This window comes from Cydia strobilella, chromosome 5, assembly GCF_947568885.1.
Source record: "Cydia strobilella chromosome 5, ilCydStro3.1, whole genome shotgun sequence".
NCBI classification, from domain to species: domain Eukaryota; kingdom Metazoa; phylum Arthropoda; class Insecta; order Lepidoptera; family Tortricidae; genus Cydia; species Cydia strobilella.
In genome coordinates, this window is record NC_086045.1 from 9,532,355 (window position 1) to 9,554,236 (window position 21,882).

Below are 21,882 nucleotides of genomic sequence, written 5' to 3' on the forward strand. Positions count from 1 at the left end.
CTTAAATAGATCGGATTGAAGAATCGACTATTAGAATGTAGATATGTAGGTATACGTTAGTATTATCAAGTATTTTCTGACCTCGCTGTCTTTTTAATATCAGGTTATTAATAAATGAGTAGGTACACCAAAAATTCCTTTACTATAGAAAAAATACCTGAAAATCATTTCAAAAATACGCATTTTTGAAATGAACACGTGTTCATCAGTTTAGTTCGTCTGCGGCAGAAACACTTACCGTAACTTGCGCGATCGCACTGAATTGAATTAGCAAAGTTCAACACAAGCCGAGCCTAACTTTAACCGTTGAAGTACAGACTCCTTTCAATTCCTAATCACTTATTAAACATCGCCTAAACTTCACGATATTATACTAACCAACAAAGAAGTTTCAGCTTGTCGAACATTGAGCGTGAGATGCGGTCGTACTTTAAATACCGTAAAACGCTACAACATTGCCTGCTTTTTTCGAGTTTTTCGTTTTATATTGTATTACTTATCTGTGGCACTTCACACATTAACGTACTTTTCTTTGTGTGAGTAAGCAAACCACAGTAACTTTATTTCAGTACTCTAGAAAGTGGACTTTAAACAGGCAGGCCAAAAAAAATTAAAAGTATCAACAGCCCACTTTTGCATATATTTTCTTACATTTTGGATTATTAAATTTTATGACCACAAATCTTACAGACTATAATCTAGAATAGTTACGGAAAACTTGTATCGTATTAGAAGTCTTTTAAAATGTAATATTGTAAAGGGATAAGTTCGCCTTTGTACATCTTATTATTTGTACCATGTAATTTTTAATATGTATATTTGTACAATAAAGAGTTTACTACTACTACTACTACTATTTTACACCCAAAGTTATGTGGGCAAAGTTGTAAATAAAAATTGTGAATCCTTTATACAAAATTCTACATTAGATAGGGTTGTCATAATTATTGCTTTTAACCGACTGCGACTAAAAAGGTGTAGTATGAGGATAATTTGGTGGATAATATAAACGGTGAGAGGCCGGTAACGATTTTCGTTGGACAAATGTAAAATTGATAGAAATCTGTTAGTTAATTAAAAGTGTACAATTTTACCGACGAAGAAGTACTGGTTTCAATTAGCACGTCTTCTTATCTTCCATTTTAATTTTAATAGATCTAATTTAAGATGGTACCTTATCCTGTCACGGCCATACCTTATAAATTTTATAACATAATATATATTATTATGAAATATTTTAGGCTACGAAGATATGTATTTTTTGACCTATTGGGATTCATGTTATTTTTTTATATAAATGATTGGCCTGGAACGTAAATAGCATGGAATGAAAAAAAAAACAAATATCACCGTACTTACCTACGAATATTGAAAGTGGTACTGAACCTTGGATAAAAGTACGTGTTCCAGCTTTTTGCTTCATTTATTGCTGTGTATTTTCAATAGGCCAGTGTTTCCAGCAATCATATTAGCTTTAAAACACGGATTAAAAAAAAAGTGTACCTGTAACTACTTTTAAGTTATTTCGCTTTTACTGAACTGTGACGCGGTGGGCAAAGCTATGTTGAAAGGGAAAAGTTGTAAACTTCTATGGTAGATTTTTGTGTAACAAGAGAACAAAGTTCGTATTGCTTTGAGTAATATTATAGAGTCATCTGAAAGCTAAAATAATCTACTGTTATGATATTGATACATATTAAATAGGTTAGGACTGACAAAACGACCATAATGTTATGCAGCACCGTGCACATTCACTCAATTTTTCGTTTGCCAGAAAATGGAGAACATCAGCATTTGTGGAAGCTATTACTTGATATCATTGTAAAGCAGGGACCGAATACCGGTATACTTTTCATAGATTTTCAGTTATATCGGTAACGGTCCCTGTTTTAAACCCATAGCCATTCATATAATAAAATAGTTTAATTTAAGGATTTGAGTATTTATTTATTTTTCTCCAATATGCTCGGAAATGTTCGCCTGATTGTATCAAAACTAATACGGGAAGATGTTCATTAAGTACGTCAAAATCAAATTAAAATAAATCAATAATCATTACTGTACAGTTTTAGCGGACGGAAAGTTATTACTGTATCCTTTTTACCTATTACATACATGTTGAGACTAAGAAATCAATATATACAGCCAATATAACGTTTCTTAAATAACTTAGCTTTTTTTTAAACTGCGCTGCCGATGCGTTCTCATTTGTTTAAAATTATTGAAGAATTGTTTGTACGTTTAGTTTTTTCATTTGTTTATCTACTGTTTAAGTTTAGTTAAAAGATAACATTTCATACACGTGTTAATTGCCAACTTATATTTACAATAGTTTACGCATAGCACAAATCCATATTCAATAGTTGTCTTCTTCTTTTGAAAAGTAGGATTCGTGTACGAGATATAAGTATCTCGAGCAATAGGTAATCACAAAAAACATTCCGTTGTTCCTGACGGAATGTCTAATTTATATTCTGGGGCAAGGTGCCAACGAAATTATAATGATGTGAGCCCGCGTGGAATTTTAGATGAGACGCAATGTCGTGGGATTACCTACTTCAAATACAAGATGCGCTAATGATTGCTCCTGTTTAAAATTATGTAACACTAGTAGATTTGGCCCGCCACTTTGTTTGTTTAGAATGATGATTCTATCCCTAGGACTCATACTATCTTCCTAGGACTCATAGTATCTTTATATCCATCTTCAGGCTCAGTTCAGCGGTTTAAGCACGGCAAGGAGTACAGAGTTACTTTCGCATTTAAAATATTACTAGGGAAGTAGGGATTATTACAATAGTTAATCCTCTAGCCGCCCAGATATAAATACATATACATAATTATGTACATACTTAAAAAAAGTTGTACAGTCAACATCAAATGAACAGTGACGGCCAAAGTGGCCGAATGTATAAATAAATTTCTATGGTAATAAAGGTTATGTTACGATATATTTGACCACTTTGACCGTCACTATCTATTTGACGCTGACTGTACAAGGTCGTACAGCGACATTTACTTCAGACTTTAACATCTCTTCTACTATTAATTACCTTTTAGTTATTAGTAAGTCTTTGTAAACTGCACATGAAGCATAAAATTCATCATACATTAAATGTGTAACCAGAAACGAAGAAAATTTATATAAGATTATGTATGCAAAAATATCAAGCAGGTATTATAATTGTATCTCCATTTTGGATTTCACAGGCCTGTAAATCCCGGTCTTTTTATAGGCTTGCGTGCGGATATAGATCCAACACGTAGAGTCCCTTTGGAGAGCTTTAATGTCATGTAGAACGCCTGCTGAAACCCGTTCACTCATAGACACCCATGAACCGGTCGCAGCAGACATTGGGACTATTGTAGAAAAAGTGAACAGTATACCGGTCTATGGATTGAAGTTTGGGTGGACAACGAGACTGGGCTAATGTAAAGAAGTCCGGACACCTGCCATAACAATGCAAACACACTTGCCGCTGACTAGATATTAGGCCCCTGAAACTGCCGTGAAACTGAAGACGACCAGGAGCAACACCGGTGTGAGCGGCTCAGGGGTGTCGAGAGGTGTGCGCCGCTTTCTACCTAGTGGCTGTTAACAGCCACTGTGCCAACTCGCGTCTTATGCCTCTTTCACTTCCACGTCATTACGTCGTTACTCCCCAACAGTTATAATTATTATTGCACTTGAAACATTTCCGAGGCCTTCTGCATTCATCATTCTGCATGCTTCTGAATTCGATCTATTGATTATTACGAGTATAAGAAACATGTTGCTTTACTTAGCATGCCAGTAGCCTGTTCACTTCGCTACTCAACCTATATACTTATCAAGTTGACAGCGCAACAAGATTGCGGATTCTATAATTGTTAATTCTACTCAAGAGTATACCCATAAAGTATACCTATAGATAAATAACTAAAGCATCCAACTAGGGAACAAATCAAAATATTTTTATGAAATATATTAATTTGTGTTTTTTAAGTAGTCATACTACTATATATAAATTATTTTATTTAACCAAGATTACATATTTCCCTATGCTATACCTAGAAAACAAACTATCCCAATTTTTATATCTTTTTTCATATTTTGGGTCTATATCGGGTCGCATAATAATTGATTGTCCTAATGTAATGTAACGCATAAAACTCATTTCGCATAATTTTTATTGTGCTGAAACTTAACATTTCTGAAAAGTTATAAAACGAACCTAACCTACCTTATTCTACACTACCTATGCAAAATATTTTCGAAAATACTTTCTGTTTCAGCACAATAACAATTATGCGAAATGAGTTTTAAGGATGACTCACGTTAGACCGGGCCGTGTCCGGGCCGGAGCTTCCGCCGCTTCGTTTTCTATGGAAAGCATCACGTGATCACCTGTCATGTCCTAGAAAAGTAAGCGCCGGAAGCTCCGGCCCGGACACGGTCCGGTCTAACGTGAGTCATCCTTAATACTTAACATTACATTAGGAGAATCAATTATTATGCGACGAGACAGGCACCGGATATTATCATATCATAGGCACCGGATGGTATCATTAACTGTCGCCATCATAAATAATTAAATAAGTAAAGGAATACTGGGCAATCTTACACACATCGACCTAGCTCACAGTAAGCTCAACAACGACGACGGTATACATGATATATACTAGATACATACTTATTTAAATAGAAAATATTCATAACAAAGGAACAAATGTTTGTGATAAGCACAAATAAATACCCTTACCGGGATTCGAACCCGAGACCTCCAGCTTCGTAGGCAAGGTCACAGCCGACTAGGCTACGAGGTTGTTAAATCATCAGTGATCCTCATCATGGAATATTTATGTTTAGTCGAAATTTAAGTTGCTAGTTATTATTAGTTACTATTGCTTAACTTTACATTTTAACTTTATTCACTAACCCTTGTCATAAAGCGCCCGTAAATCATAGACTTAAGAGTCCCCAGCAAGCTCGTTTATCCATAAAAACGTAGCTCCGCTCTTATTTTAAAACGACTAGCTAGATTGCTCTGAAACTTTGTACTTATAATAGGATAAGGTATATCTAGTCCTCTAATTAGTTTATGTACTTAGCTTCAGATACCGTAGTTAAATGTTTTTCATACAAAACTTGTTTTTGCTCTATTTCGTTGGTTTTATAAACTAGAACTATATAAACTAATTACAGGACTAGATATGTATACCATCATGTCATTGTAGTACGAAGTTTCATTAGAATCGATCACGTATTTTTAAAATGAGAACGAAACTCCGTTTGTATGGGAAGGTGAAATTCGGCCAAGCTTGCTGGGGACTCTTAAGGGGCCCACTGATTACCAGTCCGCTGGACGATATCGGCCTGTCAGTTCGGAACTGTCAAATTTTTGTTCTAACAGGCTGATATCGTCCGGCGGACTAATAATCAGCCCCTTTAAGGTGATCTCTTTCGGGTAAAACTTTGTCCCGAATTAATTTCCGAGTTGTCAGGTACGGTCCGCAAAACTTTGTTGAATTACCTGCGAGGAAGTGGGTGAGCTGGCTGTGTAGTGTGCATTCCCGTCGATTTATACCAAGGCAAACGCTTAATTGAATTGAGACCTAGAAATCCATTTATTTCTGGAGATCGCATTTGTACTACTTGCGTTGCGCGAAATTGGTTCATTACTATTATTGTAACCATTTATTTTCTCGTGAGAAAAGTTTTAGGTGGATTAGAAGCTAGTTCGCTTTTACATAATATGTTCTTCTTCTGAACCTAATTGAAATGCGTATTTTGAAGTGTCGTAGTTTATGTGCGAACGAAAGTTGTACTTGGCATTTAAATCCTTTTCCAAAGTCATTTTACAATAGGTATTATTTTTTGTCCGTTACCTGACACTACGGAGAAAAATCCCGTCTAACCGATATACTGTCTCACGTAGCGGTATTTTTAATAATGCTGCGGGCGACATATGTGATTGTCAGCTCCCATAACTTCCAGCTGAGTAATGACGCTATCACTGTAGGAAATCTTTCTTACGATATCTCTCGAGCCCTCGGAACTCAGATATTCCGAAGTGGAAAACGTATCGAAAACGCCGGTCTTACATCAATAGGATGAAGGTTGTGTGAAAAACTTGGGGGGGGGGTTTAAAGCCGCCATTTTTTTTTCAAAATGGGCGATTTTTTTAAGTTGGTCCGAACGCGCTGAAATTTTGGTCACGGAATATACACAAGTCCTTTCTGTCTTAGGCCGAAGGCCCGACTGCGAAGCGTCACCCGAGAGGGGGAAGTTGGAGCTTAAACACGACCCAATAGTAAAAGTGTCTTAGACAAGCGAAACGGCGGGCCGAAGGCCGAAGGCCGTAATAGGCCCGACGTGAGCTTGTCAAGACATTTTTACTATTGGGTCGTGTTTAAGCTCCAACGTCCCGCTTACCACCCAAAGCAAAATCAACTCTTCAAGTGTTTTAATAAGGTGAGTTTCGAAACCCAGCGAAGGCCGAAGGCCGAGCTCCGCGTAGGGCCGAAGGCCCGAAGCATCCCTTACGATTTCCCAAGCACGCGAGGCCGAAGGCTGAGCTGCGGTTATGAAGTGCTCGCATGCGGATCTTTTCTTTCTACCAAAAGTACAACTTCATTACTTTTTCCCTCACCCACCACCACCACCACCACCACCACCACGAACGTAACGTCACGTTCGAAACGTCAGGACATAAATAAACGTAAGTTTGTACGCGATTAAGTCCCGTGTTAGTTTTAAAATTATGAGTGAAAATCGTGTTAGTTGAAATCAGTATAACAACAACTACACATCAACCACAGCACAAACAACAGCAGAAACAACAGCACCAACAACAACACCACAACAACAACAGCACAAACAACAAGACCAACAACAAAACAACAATACCAACAACACGATGACCGCAGGCCCTCGGGCCCCGCGCACAAAGCAAAAAACTAGTTTGTTGTTATACCGGTAACAGAAATACATCATCTGTGAAAATTTTAACTGTCTAGCTATCACGGTTCATGAGATACAGCCTGGGTTTTTACCCTTTGGGTACGGATCTCTAAAAATCGTAAAATTTAAGTGCAGATACACAACATGTCTTTGATAACAAGGGAATGTTAATCTGCCGGTTTACATAGGCAGACGTCACCACACGAAGGGTTGAAAATTAGGAAAAAAAAATTACTCGAGCTCGTCAGATATTCAAAGGGGATAGGGGGAAATAAGTGGACCCTACAAAAGTGTCTATTTCAATAATGTAACGACTTCAGCGATCCGTTAGCAAATGGCAGGGTCACAAAGTTGTAAAAAAAAACGCCATCTAGAAATACTCGAGTGTGTCAGATTATAATACAGAAAGGATCAGATTGATGTCCCAGTAGTGAGAAACCTTAATCTGACGATAATGTGGAGCAGTATCTGTTCAGAAGAGCAGTTCTGAAGATTTTTTTTACATTAATTAATAAAATTTCAACAATTCGATTTTTAACTGTCTATAACATTAGAAAACCGCGTCGAGTCCTTATTCTATTCTAGACTCATTCTCCATATCAGTTACAGTGACTGGGACCCAAAGGGACTGGGACAAGCGCAAGCGAATGATGACCTAACACAGTCATGATAGATCTCAGCAGCTAGACGCATCACTCTTTATTTATTGATTTTAGCGGCTCCGGCTTAAGGAAACCGGCAGATTATATTATTTCTGTCCTTGAATAAATAAAATAAAAACTATGGTTTTTAGGTGTGAGACAAATACAGTATAAGAATCTGTTATCTGACACTCGAATAAATATATCAAGAAGGCAATTTTTTTATTTACTTTTTTGCGATTGCGTCACTTCCTAATCTTCAGTGTTTTGTATCTAGGTCTAGGAATATCTGACGCGCTCGAGTAAGTTATTTTGAATCCCTATTTTTTACCCGTGTGGCCACCTGCATCATTTTTACATTATTTAAAATCTATAGACACTTCCCCCGCGTGATTCGAAATCTAATAAACCTTTTATCACCTAATCAGACGAATGCAATAGGTCTCTACGACTCTGGAGTAACTTCATTTTTACTTCCGTAAGCTTTACTTAACCTAGAAAATATCTATAAGTGTGCTTCATTCACAAATAGGAGCTAGAGATAGCTAAAAAGTGAAAGGGAAAAAGGGCTGGTTGCACTAAACTTCATAAATGATTTTTGACACTTCTGCTTGCTTAAATCGGCAGATTTTTTTAATTTAGTTATTCTTGCATTATGCATTATTTTTTTGCATTAATGTAATGACAATTTATTTTATGTATTATTAAGTTTAATTTGTAATTTTTATCTATGGGTTTTTTGCCTGAAATAAAGATATTGATTGATTGATTATCCCTTTAAAACAATCGAACGCGCTCGAGTAAGTCAAGGTCGCGTTTTTTTCCAACTTTGTGACTGTGCCACTCGCTTACGTGTAAACGTAATAATCGTCAGATTATTGAAATGGGCACTATTTAACAAGTAATAAATCCACCATATCTTAATCTGACGCGCTCGAGTGACTCCAAAAATCCCCTCTTGGGCTCCCCGACCTAACATTTGATATTTTTTTAAGGTTATTCACTCGGCTAAGCATATTACCACAGTCGAACCATTTTATCTAAGTCTTACGATTTGCACTTACGCATCTCATCATTTTACTAGGGATGTTTAAATTTAAAACAAAATGTTTTGTTAATTTAGATACCTGGTAACAAGGACTGGCAGGAGATACCGCGTCATTCCGCAAACGACAATCCATTACTGTGAACCCTGCCTACCGCAAATCTAAATTGATGACGACTCCATTTGTGGGTTCGGATTTCTAGATAACATATATATTTTCACCACAGAAGCTGGTAAAGGCTCTCTTGATTGTTCTAAAACTGATAAGAAAGTTACATTTTATTCACATGTGAAGCAAAGTAATCAAATCCAAATTTTGAGTTGTTGTCTTATTTTTGCTGTTAGAATTGACTTTTAAATAATGATTTTGAATGATAAATATGTAATACTATTAATTTTGAATCGATTTGCTTTGTTTTTTTTAAATATTGTATTTTCCTTGTGACCAGTGGTGAAAAATTTTGTGTTTCACTCGATTGCAAGATTTGTTTAACCCTCGTGCCTTGAAATTCTCGCTACGCTCAAGATTAAATTTTTCGAACCACCAATTTGGAATCTTTCGCTCGCTCGGGTATCAATATTAAATTAGCACGAGAGGTTAAATAAATAAATAACTATAGTGTCGATTTAAAATGTAGGTACATCAGTAAAGCGATTATTACAGATATTTTCTTATTTTCATAAAAATATGGAAAATTTAGCTTGTTACCTAAATGTACCTATATTATTTCTGGGCAGAAGAAAATCGTGCTTATTCTATGTTTATCTTTTGGGTAAATTAAGGTGGCTTTTCAGAAATCTTTAAGAGGGTAACTCCATGGAGATATTAACATTTTGTTTTCTTTAAATACCCCAATTGTGACAATGCTGAGGAAAGTCATCCTAAATAAACTTTCGATATCAATTGTTAAAACATTGAGCCGTTAGGTATTGGAAACAGGTTTATTATTATTCACGTTAAAAGATTGTTGTTGTTTCAAACTTCATGTATCTTCTACAATACTTATCTTAATTATTAGCAAAACCGCTGTCGTATTTGTATTACGCAAGGTTATAAAATAAAGAATTTCAAATACACTCAACAAAGCTATTCCCCCCAATAATTAGTTATTTGTTCTCTGATATTTTTTACTGTAGCTATGATAGTTAAATTAACTTGTAACATTTCCGCTGAATTGTAAAACATGCTGTCTACACTTGTTTTGGATTTCGTGCTAGTTCTTAAGCCATAATATGAATTGTATATTTCTCATGATTCAGTTTTAAAGACCTTCGGACATTTTTGAGGCTATAATATTACATTATCATACTGAGAGGTTGAAGATAGCGACCCTTTTAAATTATAGTGTCGTTAGTCCTGCTCGTTAAGGGTCGTTTGGAAAAAATTGCCATGTTTTATAAAAGAGTCGGTATTGATAAATGTAGGGGAAAACTGTAATATATAGTGATAAGGCGGGCGTGCAATAGCGTGTATACCAGTTAACGGCATGTGGAAGTGACAAGCATACGTACAGGAAATACATTTGCCAGTTAAACTTGTATACAATTTGTGTCTTTGCATGCAATGATATTGGATAACTATAGATACATAAGGAGCACAAAAAACACTTCCATATTTATTTGAGTAAAAGGCATCTTTACCAGGAAAACAACCAAGATGAGATTTTTTGAAAATATACCTTTAACGTTAATACTCGACGTCTAATTAGTTTAATCTTGCTCTATAAAATCGTAAGGTGGGGTTTATTTCGATCCGAATAACTCATTCGATGTTTCTTTCGGCCCAAACAACTCGCAATATTTCTTCCGCCCAGGGGAAATGTTTAAACCGTCTGAAGTCAATTCCGTAACGCCATTACTTACTGCAAACAATTACCATGGCAGAATTGGCTGGAAAGAGTAATGTTCGTGTTACTTATGAGGAGTGCGGTTTCGGAACGAGCTGTTTGGTAAAATTTAGAGACGCATATTTTAGAAGAATTTCGTAACATAACAAGGCACACCCAGGAGAGCCAGGATGTGTCGTACCTTATTATCTTAGGTGAGGTATCCATAAATAAATAACCTTAGTGTATTGTGTAGATAGGTAACAATTTGAGCCGTAGGGAAGAAGACGCCACAAGGATTTATTTAAAATACAACGTTGCATGCAATACTTTATTTTCCAGTGTCTATTTACGTTGAAGTAAAACGCTATCATTGACATCTTTCTTTCTACCTGGTGTACCAAAATTGATTTCATCTTTGTCCATTTTAAAAGCATTTTTCAGGAAAACAACACACACAAATCACTATATAAATCACTTAAAAATCTTAAGTTAAACGTTAACGAGTGGGTAGTTAGGTAGCTAAATTAGTTTTTAATGGACTACTATTGAATATTGTTTGTGATATTTGCATATTATAGTATAGACATGATGGATGAAAGTAAGTTAATTGCTCAATCGCTAATATACAGCTAAATTGATTTGAATAGAGTTTGAAACAGTTTTTAACCTGGAAAAGATCACGGGCTATTTTTTATTCTGGAATTCATTACCTAAGGCCCACTTGGACCATATTTCTAACCCGGGGTTAAGCAGTTAAACCGTTAACTCAGTGTCAAATTGTACTGTTAACCATGGTAACTCCAGGTTTAACCGGCTAACCCGGGTTAGTGGAAGATGCAAGTAGGCTGAAGTGGAGTGAAACAAGGCTTGTAGTTTGAGAAAGACTTCATTAAAAACTTTGTTATTTTTTTTTTCTTTATGAAATACATGCATACATTACACATCTTGTGAGTATAGGGGCTACCTATGTTTAATTGCTCATAGAATCTCAAGAATGAGTTTGCCTATAGGAACTACTTATACTTAACTAAAGTTTTACACAGCGCAAAAATGTGATAGTTATTCGATAATAAACTTGTTCGTGTATTTATTTACATAAATCATAAATAGGTACTTATATATTTTTTTTTATTGAACTGATTTCTACTAGTTCAAAATTTCAAACTTTTTGCGCGTGTTTAAATTAGACGGGTAACTGGACATAAAATATTCAGTATTCTGTAAATAGATGCCGACGACGCGGCAACGGCGGTGGATCCAAGTATTTACGTCATACGTCTACAGTTAAATAGAGATTTTTACTCAAAGACACATAACCTATGTATGAGTATGACTGCTATTTTTTTACCGTTTTGAAAAGTACATTGCGCTTTGCTTCATTAGTAACATTAATATCTACGGATGTTACTTTGTGTGTGACCTTTTCAAATACATTATTATATGTCATCATTGAACTATTATTACAACGTATAGAACCAGCACAGAAGACCAGTACTTTGCGCCATGACTTGTTGTCGGCCGACAACAAACTATGGAAGAGTGTGAGTAGTGTGACTCTCGCGACCTAAACGCCTAAGCGCCATGAATTTCACGATACAGGTTGCGATTGCGGCAATTTCATAGTTTGGTATGGGCGGTATGGCTTCTCTATAGTTTATAACTCAACGTATGTCACCGTAAAAAACTCGTTTTTAGTGAAAACGCATTTTCCCTAGATAAAACTAGTGTTATATAACGCCTTGGTGAAAACACGTTTTACTAGTTAAAACTAGTTTTCCGTAAGGCTTTGGTAAAACTAGTTTTAACTGGTATTTTTCAGTCAAAACTAGTTTTCGCAAAGTGTCTTGTAACGATTTCATTAAACCTTGTAACTTATAAGTGTAATACCGTTAGTGTCCGTAATGTTTGTCTTTAATTACTCTGATTGAAAAGAGTTAAAAGGAGGCTCACGTTTGTGATTTAAATTAAAAACTTTCATGAAACAGGCCCCGGGCAATCAATTCTGACGGTAAAATGTTTGTCTTACACGTGTCGTATTATGTATATTGAATTAGTTCAGGCGTCCCTGCTGTGCTAAGTTTAACAAGTAATTACAATATTTTAATGAGATTTAGACAAACAATACACACAACAAATAAAACGGAAATTAAAAAAGTCATTCGTCGAAACAAAATTAACGACGATTTAATTGGTAGGTACCTAATTATGTTTGTTTTTGTTAATTGTTTTTGAAATAAATTGAATTCGGTACCTAAGTTGTAATTAACATTTCGCATTATAAATCTTCTTGTATTTGGAAAATTTTGCAATTTTATATTGATTAGAAAAATATACGTTAAATATGATAAAATGCATGTCATGGCTGCAAAAATAGTTTATGGAAGTACAAAATTACACGGCAGTAATTTTTTTTTTTTTTACATCTCTTATACTAATAGTATTTATATTAGACAACTTGCAATTGAAAAATGATCAAGAAAAACACGGAAAAACCTCGAGTTCTGAGTTTAGGATAAGTTCAATCCTTAGAAATAATGAAATCTACCAATTTGCATGATTAATTATTATAATTTTCCGTAAAAGCCTCTTTTATGATGACTGAACGTACCTATTATTGTCCAGAATTTCATATTATTCAATCACTGGAAAGAAAGAAATAAGGTATAAGTGTATATACAAATTGCTTCCACGTACCACTTCATTATTTTAGGCAAGTTTTATGTCTCATAAACGCATAGTTTTTTTTTTACATAATATAGATTCTACACTACACTAAAAATATAGAGTAATGTATAGTAGGTAGGTAATAATTTACTTAGTACTTAAGTACTTAGTTCTACTAATTTAAGGGAACCAGTGAAAGCATGCAAGCCAGTTGTTGCAAGAGATTGTGAAACGGCAGACTTAAAAAAACATAAAGACTCCAGGGATGTTTACGAAGTTATCACACTTTTACGACTTTTTCGATAAAGACGTTATTATATTTGTATCGCTTTTAGGCATCGAACGGTGGCCGTAAAAGAGGAGCCGGCTTTGGGTAACAAAACTTTGCTGGGCTTGTACACAATGAAACGAAAATGTTTCTCTAAATAAAAAAGTAAAGCAAGTTTGATTTCGCATTTATAAAGATGTCTTCGAGGGGTACTAACTACCAAATACTTATTCGTAGTATTTTGTAGGTAGGTTTATATTTATTTTATTTATTTAGTTAATCTTTAGTGCACAAAAGAAAATACAAATGTACAAAAGGCGGACTTAATGCTACAAGGCATACCAGTCAACCTTCGGGCAAAGCAGATAACTTGTAGGCGGTGCAACATCACGTTGTAATTACAAAATAAAGTAGGTATTTTACACAACTCATACAACTAAACAAATACAAGTAATATAAATAATACATAGGTATAATAGATACATATATAATTAAAATATATAATTATATATATATATATATATATATATATATATATAAAGATACATATACATACACATACATAAGGAATCAGATGAAACTAACAAAATAGAGACGCTAAGAACTTAAAGCTTTTTTAAAAGCAAATCTATTTGGAGACTGTCTAATTTTAACAGGGAGACTGTTCCAAAGGTGAGCTACCTGAATGGAGAATGAATTGGACATGTAACCTGTACGGTGAGATGGTATAGATACAGAAAGGTTGCCAGTAGAGCGAAGTTGACGGACACGAGAAACACCATAGTAGTTGAAGAAAGCCTTCAAATATTCGGGGGATCGAGGATCATTAATGACAGAAAAAAGGCTGCAAAGCATGCGAATGTTGCGACGAACTCGTATATGAAACCATCCAAGTTTAGAGCGGAAAAAAGAAACAGAAAACGGAGACAGAAAATAAACCGAATGCAATTATTTAGTAAGCGATCTAATTTGTTCAAGAGCTCTTCATTTAAGTCCGGATAACACACATCCCCGTAGTCAATTATGGGCAAAATTAATGTCTGTGCTAATAATATTTTGGTTTTAACGGGTAAAAAGTGTTTGAGTCTGTTAAGGGCGTGTAGAGAACCAGTAACTTTACGGCTTATTTCAGCCACCTGAGTCTTCCAACTCAGGTGGCTAAAAGGTTATAGGTTTTTATTAGGTACTCTCTGTACGTGTACACCCGACTTTTACACGTGTAAATCATGCTTCCAAGAACTTTCTGATGAGCATAACTTCGATATGTTTTGTTTCATCAAACTTCATTTGAACAACTTTCGACAGCAACTTTCCCGCCCTCCCTTTTTGGAGGGTAGCCAAGATTTAATAATCTCGTGCTTATAGTGCGGAGCTTAGTTCGATCTAAGGAACAACCGTGCCAAGCTGCATCGCCGGAGAAAAAAGTCCATAGTCCTGTAGGGTGGGTGAACCAGCGTTTCGAAGACGCATCTGTTAAGAGCAGCAGTCGCAACATGGCTCTTGTTAACCGGTGCATTGTCGTGCAACAGCAACACACCCTTTGTCAGTTTTACCCGCCTTTTTTCTTTGATGGCTTCACGTAGTCTTTCTAATAGCATTGCATAATATGTCTCAGTTATGGTAACACCCTAGTCCTTGTAGTCGATCATGATGATTCCTTTAGAATCTCAAAAAATCGTAGCCATCACCTTTCCGGCCGATTCTGATACCCTGAATTTCTTCGGAGGTGGTGCACCCTTCTTATGCCACTGCATAGTGACGGAACAGTCGTTGCTGAAAAAATGCTAGTACATCACCTCATTTGAAGTATGACATTGTAACACCTCATTTAAAAAAATGAGGTACTCATACAAACTCAGATAGTCAGAGTTAGACAGTTTTGTTTCTATAGGTACATATTAAATACGACGTGAGGTTACTGTTCGTCTACATGTGTGTGTATCGGCCGCTAAACCAGCCAATTTAGTTTGTGTTACATATCACCACACCAGACTGAATCACTCACAGTATTCTAATAAGAACAGGCGTATATTTTGTGAAAATGGATATATAGTTACGGCTTTTTGTGTAAGAATGAACTACCGTTAGTTCCTGGGAAGTTGTTCTGAGTTAGTTCCGCCTAGACCTAGGTCCTAACTTTAATTAAAGCTCTAATAGCTTTCATTAGAGGACAGCTGATAACGAAGCTCGGCTCGTGACCTCGGGGTTTGTAGATGGTCGGTTATCTGTTTTAGCAGCTTGTACTTAAAAATAATTAGTGTTAGCGCAAGTAAAGGAAACTGCGGTACCCAGTGGTTTAAACACTGAGTTTGTTCAGCTCTTTATGCGTAGAATTCCATTCTGTAAGACTATTGCTTATTGGGTATCATTCAAGTTTAGGCATTTGTTGTTTTTAGTTACCTGTACAAAACTAAATTTGCAAAATTTTGACATAAATATAACTAAATTCGGTTACTACCTAATCATTCTACTTTTAATCTAATAAGTATACTGAAACCAAAACGGAAAACTGGTGTAAACATATAAGTGATATAACTTATGCATTTACTAATACCGGTCGATTTACGAGGAATCTCAATAGTTACACAGCATAGATCTGGTGTTATTTCGGTGATGGTGTCAAAACGACACTGCTCTAAAAATGTCTGTAACGAAAGCTGGGTGGCGGGTAGAGACGGGAAGGCCTCGTAATTCCATCGCTTACAAAACCGCTAACGACTGTTACACGAGGACTAGTAAAGCGAGATCTCCGATTTTGCACAGTCACTATGTATATTGAGGTCATGGTTAACTGGATCCTTATGTTATCATTTGCCTTTAGCTGATACGCGATAAGAATAGCAGCCAAGGATGCGCGGGAGTTTAGGAGAAGCTGTGAGGAAAAGCGCGCGGGGGACGGGCGCCCACGCACTGCCCGCCGCACCTTGCCGCCCGCCTCGCACCAGTCAGCAGCTGTGGCTCGTGTTGGCTGAACCATCTGTAGGGCCATCCTCTTTTTCTTACCGTAGGTGAGTCAGTGACGTTTAATATCTGTACTAACTACAAAATCGCGCCGGCAAATAAGTGCATTTAATCGAAGTGAAGTGATATGTCAACTACGTGGTGTTGGATCTAAAGATGCATCGCTAGTGTGTGAATATGATTCGTGCAAGCTCTGAAACAAGCCGGTGTGACTGCGAAAAATAGCTCATAAAACGTGGATTGTCATAAACCGTGAACACTCCCAAACTAACTTAAAATCATCTTAAAAAGGTTAAAGGTTTTCTAACGTCTTCATGTGTCATACATAACTAAACTTTTTATATACCCATTATATTCTTATTCAAGAGTATCGTATTTGATTGCTACTTTAAGACAAGGTCTAGGTATTGTAGCATCAGGGACATGAATTATTAATTTAAAAAACCCAACTCGTGTTATATGACTAGGTACGTTTTTGTATTCCTACCTTTATTCCAGTATATTAGATACTTTTTAAATACATTGACATTAAAAATCTCTATACGCCATAAAAAAAGCAAGCATAGATCTAATTACATTTTGTAATGTTTGTAACCAAAGTAGCGCGGCATACCACCAAATTAGGTTTGGTGGGAATGTGAGCCAACCTATTTCCGTCGCACGCGCACCGGCCGACGTGCCCGCTTGCCCGACGTTCGACCAGGCGCGACGATCGCCGAGCATGCCCGAGCTCGGATCTAATAATAGAATTTTCTTTCAGCAACATTTTATTCTGAGGAAAATAGGAACTTCGTGCCGCCCCAAATAGTTTGACGCGACCTAAATACCATGATTTATTATGAACTTAGTCATGAGAATTACCTGAACAATATTAATATTTATGGCAATATATAATATATAATATTGTATTAATGTTTGGAAAGAAATTGCAAATTATACAACTCACTTTTTACATTAATTGAAAATAAATGGTTTTTACACACTTTTTATAAAAATAACTACCGACCCGCCCCGGCTTCGCACGGGTTACACAAAACCTTAACAAATTAAATATATACCTAAACCTTCTTCAATAATCACTCTATTGATAGGTGAAATCCGCATGAAAGTTTATCGCGAACATACATACACACAAACAGACAGACGCGGCGGGGACTTTGTTTTATGAAGTGTAGAAATAATAAACTTGGAACATCGCGTATCAAGTGACAGTTTCTGTATCCGTGACACTTGGCTCGCGGCCAAATATTAAGTTTCAATTAACGACTTTATTGTTCCGCGGTGAAATTGCCAAATACGAATGTTATAATGGTTATTGATTAGAGCGTCCTGGCTAATCATTATACATAAATTATTTTAGCACTACGCATCAGAAGCGAAGTATACAACGAAGTTTACAAACTGACTAGGTAGGGTTTTTTTGTTACAAATGTTAGCCACACAGTCCACAAAAATGAGTCTAATGACACATTATTGTTGCACATGACAGACTAACATACAATGACATATGTACATACAAAGGATGCAAAAAACAAACCTTCCTTTTGGCTCTGCCGTTAGTCCGATAAAAAAGGCTATAATAGGGGGAGCTACGAACAATTTACCTCATAGGCCAATGAGAAGATATGGTTCTGAGTACCGACAATGATTTCATTTAATAAATTAAATTATCATCTATTTCAGGCATAATACACCCATATGTGTTAGTAACTTACATAGCTAATAAAAATAATGTAAGAGCCCTTAAGCACCTTTAAAAAAAACAGTGTAAACAACTCACTTTTTACTTAAAGATTTTAAAATTAAACTAGCGCCAATACAAAATACCTATATCTAGTAACGCACCTTAGAAAGAAAAGTGAAAAGCGTAGAACTTTAGGTTTATTAGGGAAAAATTATTTATTAAACGAAATTACACATAACAACATTACCAGTAAACTATAAATAAACTTAAAAATAATAATAATATTATAAACTACAAATAAACTTAAAGTCGGTTTATTTGAATTCATTATATAAAGTTCATTATTTTACTTAATTTGAATTACCTTTTTCAGGACACCTAATCCAACACATACACAATGGCGGATGATGATGTAAGGTATGTGAAAAACGTGCTTGTAATAATTAATTCACTGACTTACTTATATGCAACTGTATGACGTCAAATGCAAGCGACCCGACCGACCTAGAATTTCAGCGTTTTCGATAGCGATACGACGGGTAAGGCAACTTGTACAGGTACAAAGACACAACTTTCACTGTTTATATCATTCCACATGCTTCAAATTTATGCTATTCTACAGCATAGGAATTTCGCAAATGAAGCCTAAACAATGAGAAGTTTAAATTTTGTTTCAGGTATTTTAAATGTATTTTTATACATAATAAGATTATTCTTTATTTATATTTTATTTTTATACTTTAGTATATTGGATGCACACACGCATAATAGCGTGTTGCCAAAATTGTGTCAAATTTAACAAAAGTCTCAGAAACTAACTGAGTAGATTTTGTTATCAAGGGTATATGCTGGGACCAGAAAATCATGCCGATGGGGTCTGACATATTTCTATGCTGGCTGCTATTAAATTATACTTTTCAAAAAATAAAATCCTTTTTATTCTTTTAAACAGAAACAATTTTAATAGTGGCTAGTATTTTATACATTAACTAATATCTCTTTTTTTCTTTTTTTTCCATTATTTGTGGCTGTCTCGTCGATTCCATCGTGTTCCTGAACTGAATGCTACAGTATTGAATGCGATGTCCCCTCGAGACCCAGGTACTTATTGTTGTCATAACACAATAACACACGCTACTCTACACAAAGACACATCCGAAAATACATTATATTTATTTCCATTTTAAACTGAGAATATATGTTAAAATTTTAACGGGTTGTTAAATATGTTGCAGGCAAATTGTAAGAATCCGCCGTTTACAAACGGCGTCGTCAATTTACAAGTTTTCAAGTTTGTAAAATGACGACGCCATTTGTAAAATTCCCGTAGGCAAATTGTAAAAAGGCAGCATTTTGTAAAATACCTTACGACATTAACAGCGTCGTTTGGAAACTGCCGCGGCATTTTGGTCGAATTAGTTCTTTAATTTAGGTACCTCGCGTAGGGGAGGCTTTTGGATCTGGGTGGCTCACTTAGCCTACAAATTCAAGTTCGAAAATTTTTTTTATTTTGAAAGGCTTTATCCCGGAAACTACTAGATCTACAGAGACAATTCTAGTCTCGTTTTGTAGAAAATTTAGTCTACTTTAAAAACGTCTCGAGAAGGTACTATCAAAAACTAGTCCTTGAGGGTTATAATCGCCCAAATCTAAAAAAATACGAAATTTTCGCGGTTTTTTTTTTTCAATTTTTGACAAAGTTGCGTTTGGCGCTCGAGGTCTCAAATATGGATTATTCATTGGGCCAACATCACAAACAAGTCAATCAATATAAGTCTAGTGATCACAAACAAGTCTGCATAAAGTCAGAACTACCGGATTTGACGCAAATGCTAAACGTATAAAGTTACTGGATTATAAGGGAGCGCCCAGCAGTGTCGTATATAGGCTGGCCGATTTTTCCTACAAACCTTCTGTTTAAAAATGTGTAGGCATGTACCAGTGTACCTACACATTTATAAACAGAACATTACATACTTAATAATTATGTTTGAGCTATACAAAAACACAAAAATTATTTTGCTCACATGTTTAGCATAAAATAGATACCTACTTTAGAAAAATAAAATAATTTGCACCGCTTATGCAGGAGCTTACCAGTGTCAACGGACCATTTATATGCTATAGTCAAGAAAAATACCAGGTCAATATTTGCAAACAATGAGGTTAAGATTACACATGAATTTCTGTTACAGCATTTGTGTATCACTTTCATTTTATAATGACGTTTGTAAGTCTGTGTTATTGTGAATATGGTCTTAATGGACGCTTACTTATGTACATGTCGTACCTAATATCAATCAAATCAAACAACTATGCTAACACACAGTGTCTAATTGTAAACAAAGTATTAAACATAATGTCATGGATTTGTTGAATGAGTTTACATTTAAGTAGTAATGAGTAATTGTAAACTGCCAGAACACTTTATGTCGTTAATACTCATTAGTTTGAATGATATATTAATACATATTATTATATATTATTTGTAGCGTGACGCTTATAATTCATAGCTATAGTCATGCTGATGGACATGTAGAACTACCTACAAGCACAAAAATCTGTAAAATAAAACTTACGGCAAATCATGACATGATGGCAAATAACACACTATGCATCACTGTTGCGCACACGTTTTCACTAATACACACATGCATCACGTTACCCGCACATATTGCACTGATAAATTGTTAATAAAACACTGTATTTTTTTGTCGTATCGTACAAATGGCTGATTTACATATACGCCAATTTGAGATATTTTCAATTAGGGGATATTAAATTAAAAGTTGTTTAGAAGTGTCTATCCTAGTAGACATTGTGTAGTCTGTGGTTGTTGCCAATCATAAAGTACAAGTAACTGCTTGAGAACATTTTGTTGGCTATATATATACATATATTTATAAAGTGATTACGGAATGATGCCTTGGTATGTTTTATGATGTTTACAATTACACCTTTTTAAATTACCTACATTTCAAATTATTTAATCTTTTTAAAATTAAGTATTAAATTTTCCCTTTAGTCTCAATCTCAAGTTGGCGTGTTTTATAACTATTCTGTTTTATGTGACCCTTCGTTGTGTAGCTATTTTAAATGTCGTTTTCGTATGCGATATACGTAATTAATACATAATTGTATGTAGGTAATGGACGATAATGTTAAACTTTATTATTATTATAATTTGTATTTACGTTACCTTCTGTTCTGTGCGTCTACCCCGCTCAATGTCACTTGATTTACTTAATTATAATTGGGATACCTACCAATATCGTTTGGTAGGTAATCATTTGTATGTATTTTTTTGTTGTAAATCAGCCATATCGAAAACAAACATAAAATGCATCATTAACTATATCTACTTATTCATAAAATAAGCGATATTGTTCGTAGTGCATTTTGTGCGCCTATTTAGTTATTTGACCTTGTCATAAGAATTGTTTTTATTTCTTTTTCAGAAAAAGCGTCTCGAGGAGGTAATGTACAAGAAACAACGGAACACTACTTGTTCATTTACCGTCCTACCCTTTTCTTTCCAAATATTCCCACATACAGACCTGTCTACACGTAACACGAAATTCAATTGGACTTGATTTCTTTGTTTATACTTGATATACCTTCACCTACATGTATTTACCTAGTGAGAATAAGCATTAGTGAACTCCATAAAAATATTATGGCTTTTTTACTGGTATGATTTAATAGATCACCAAACAAATGTATTCTTTAACCTAATTAATAACATTGGTCACTAACTAAAATAATAGATCTGTCACCAAAATCGAGTCTCCAAGCAATGTTAAAATGGTTATCATAATAGTAACTTAGTCTATAAAATTAAGTATAT

General features: G+C 35.2%; 1 protein-coding gene across 18 annotated transcripts in view; it reads left to right on the forward strand.

Moving 5' to 3' along the window:
• The window catches only part of LOC134741701 (troponin I), a 443,517-nt gene that overhangs the window by 412,294 nt on the left and 9,341 nt on the right, over positions 1–21,882 (forward strand). For 4 of the 18 annotated variants that reach the window (XM_063674583.1, XM_063674582.1, XM_063674596.1 and 1 more), the window contains exons 1-3: positions 16,268–16,398; positions 18,409–18,447; positions 21,494–21,511. In XM_063674583.1, the coding sequence (XP_063530653.1) occupies positions 18,433–18,447; positions 21,494–21,511 (33 nt within the window). In that variant the 5' untranslated portion in view covers positions 16,268–16,398; positions 18,409–18,432. Of the gene's footprint in view, positions 1–16,262; positions 16,399–18,408; positions 18,448–21,493; positions 21,512–21,882 lie in introns of those variants that run through there. The other 14 variants (XM_063674587.1, XM_063674598.1, XM_063674593.1 and 11 more) reach the window with 11 other exon arrangements.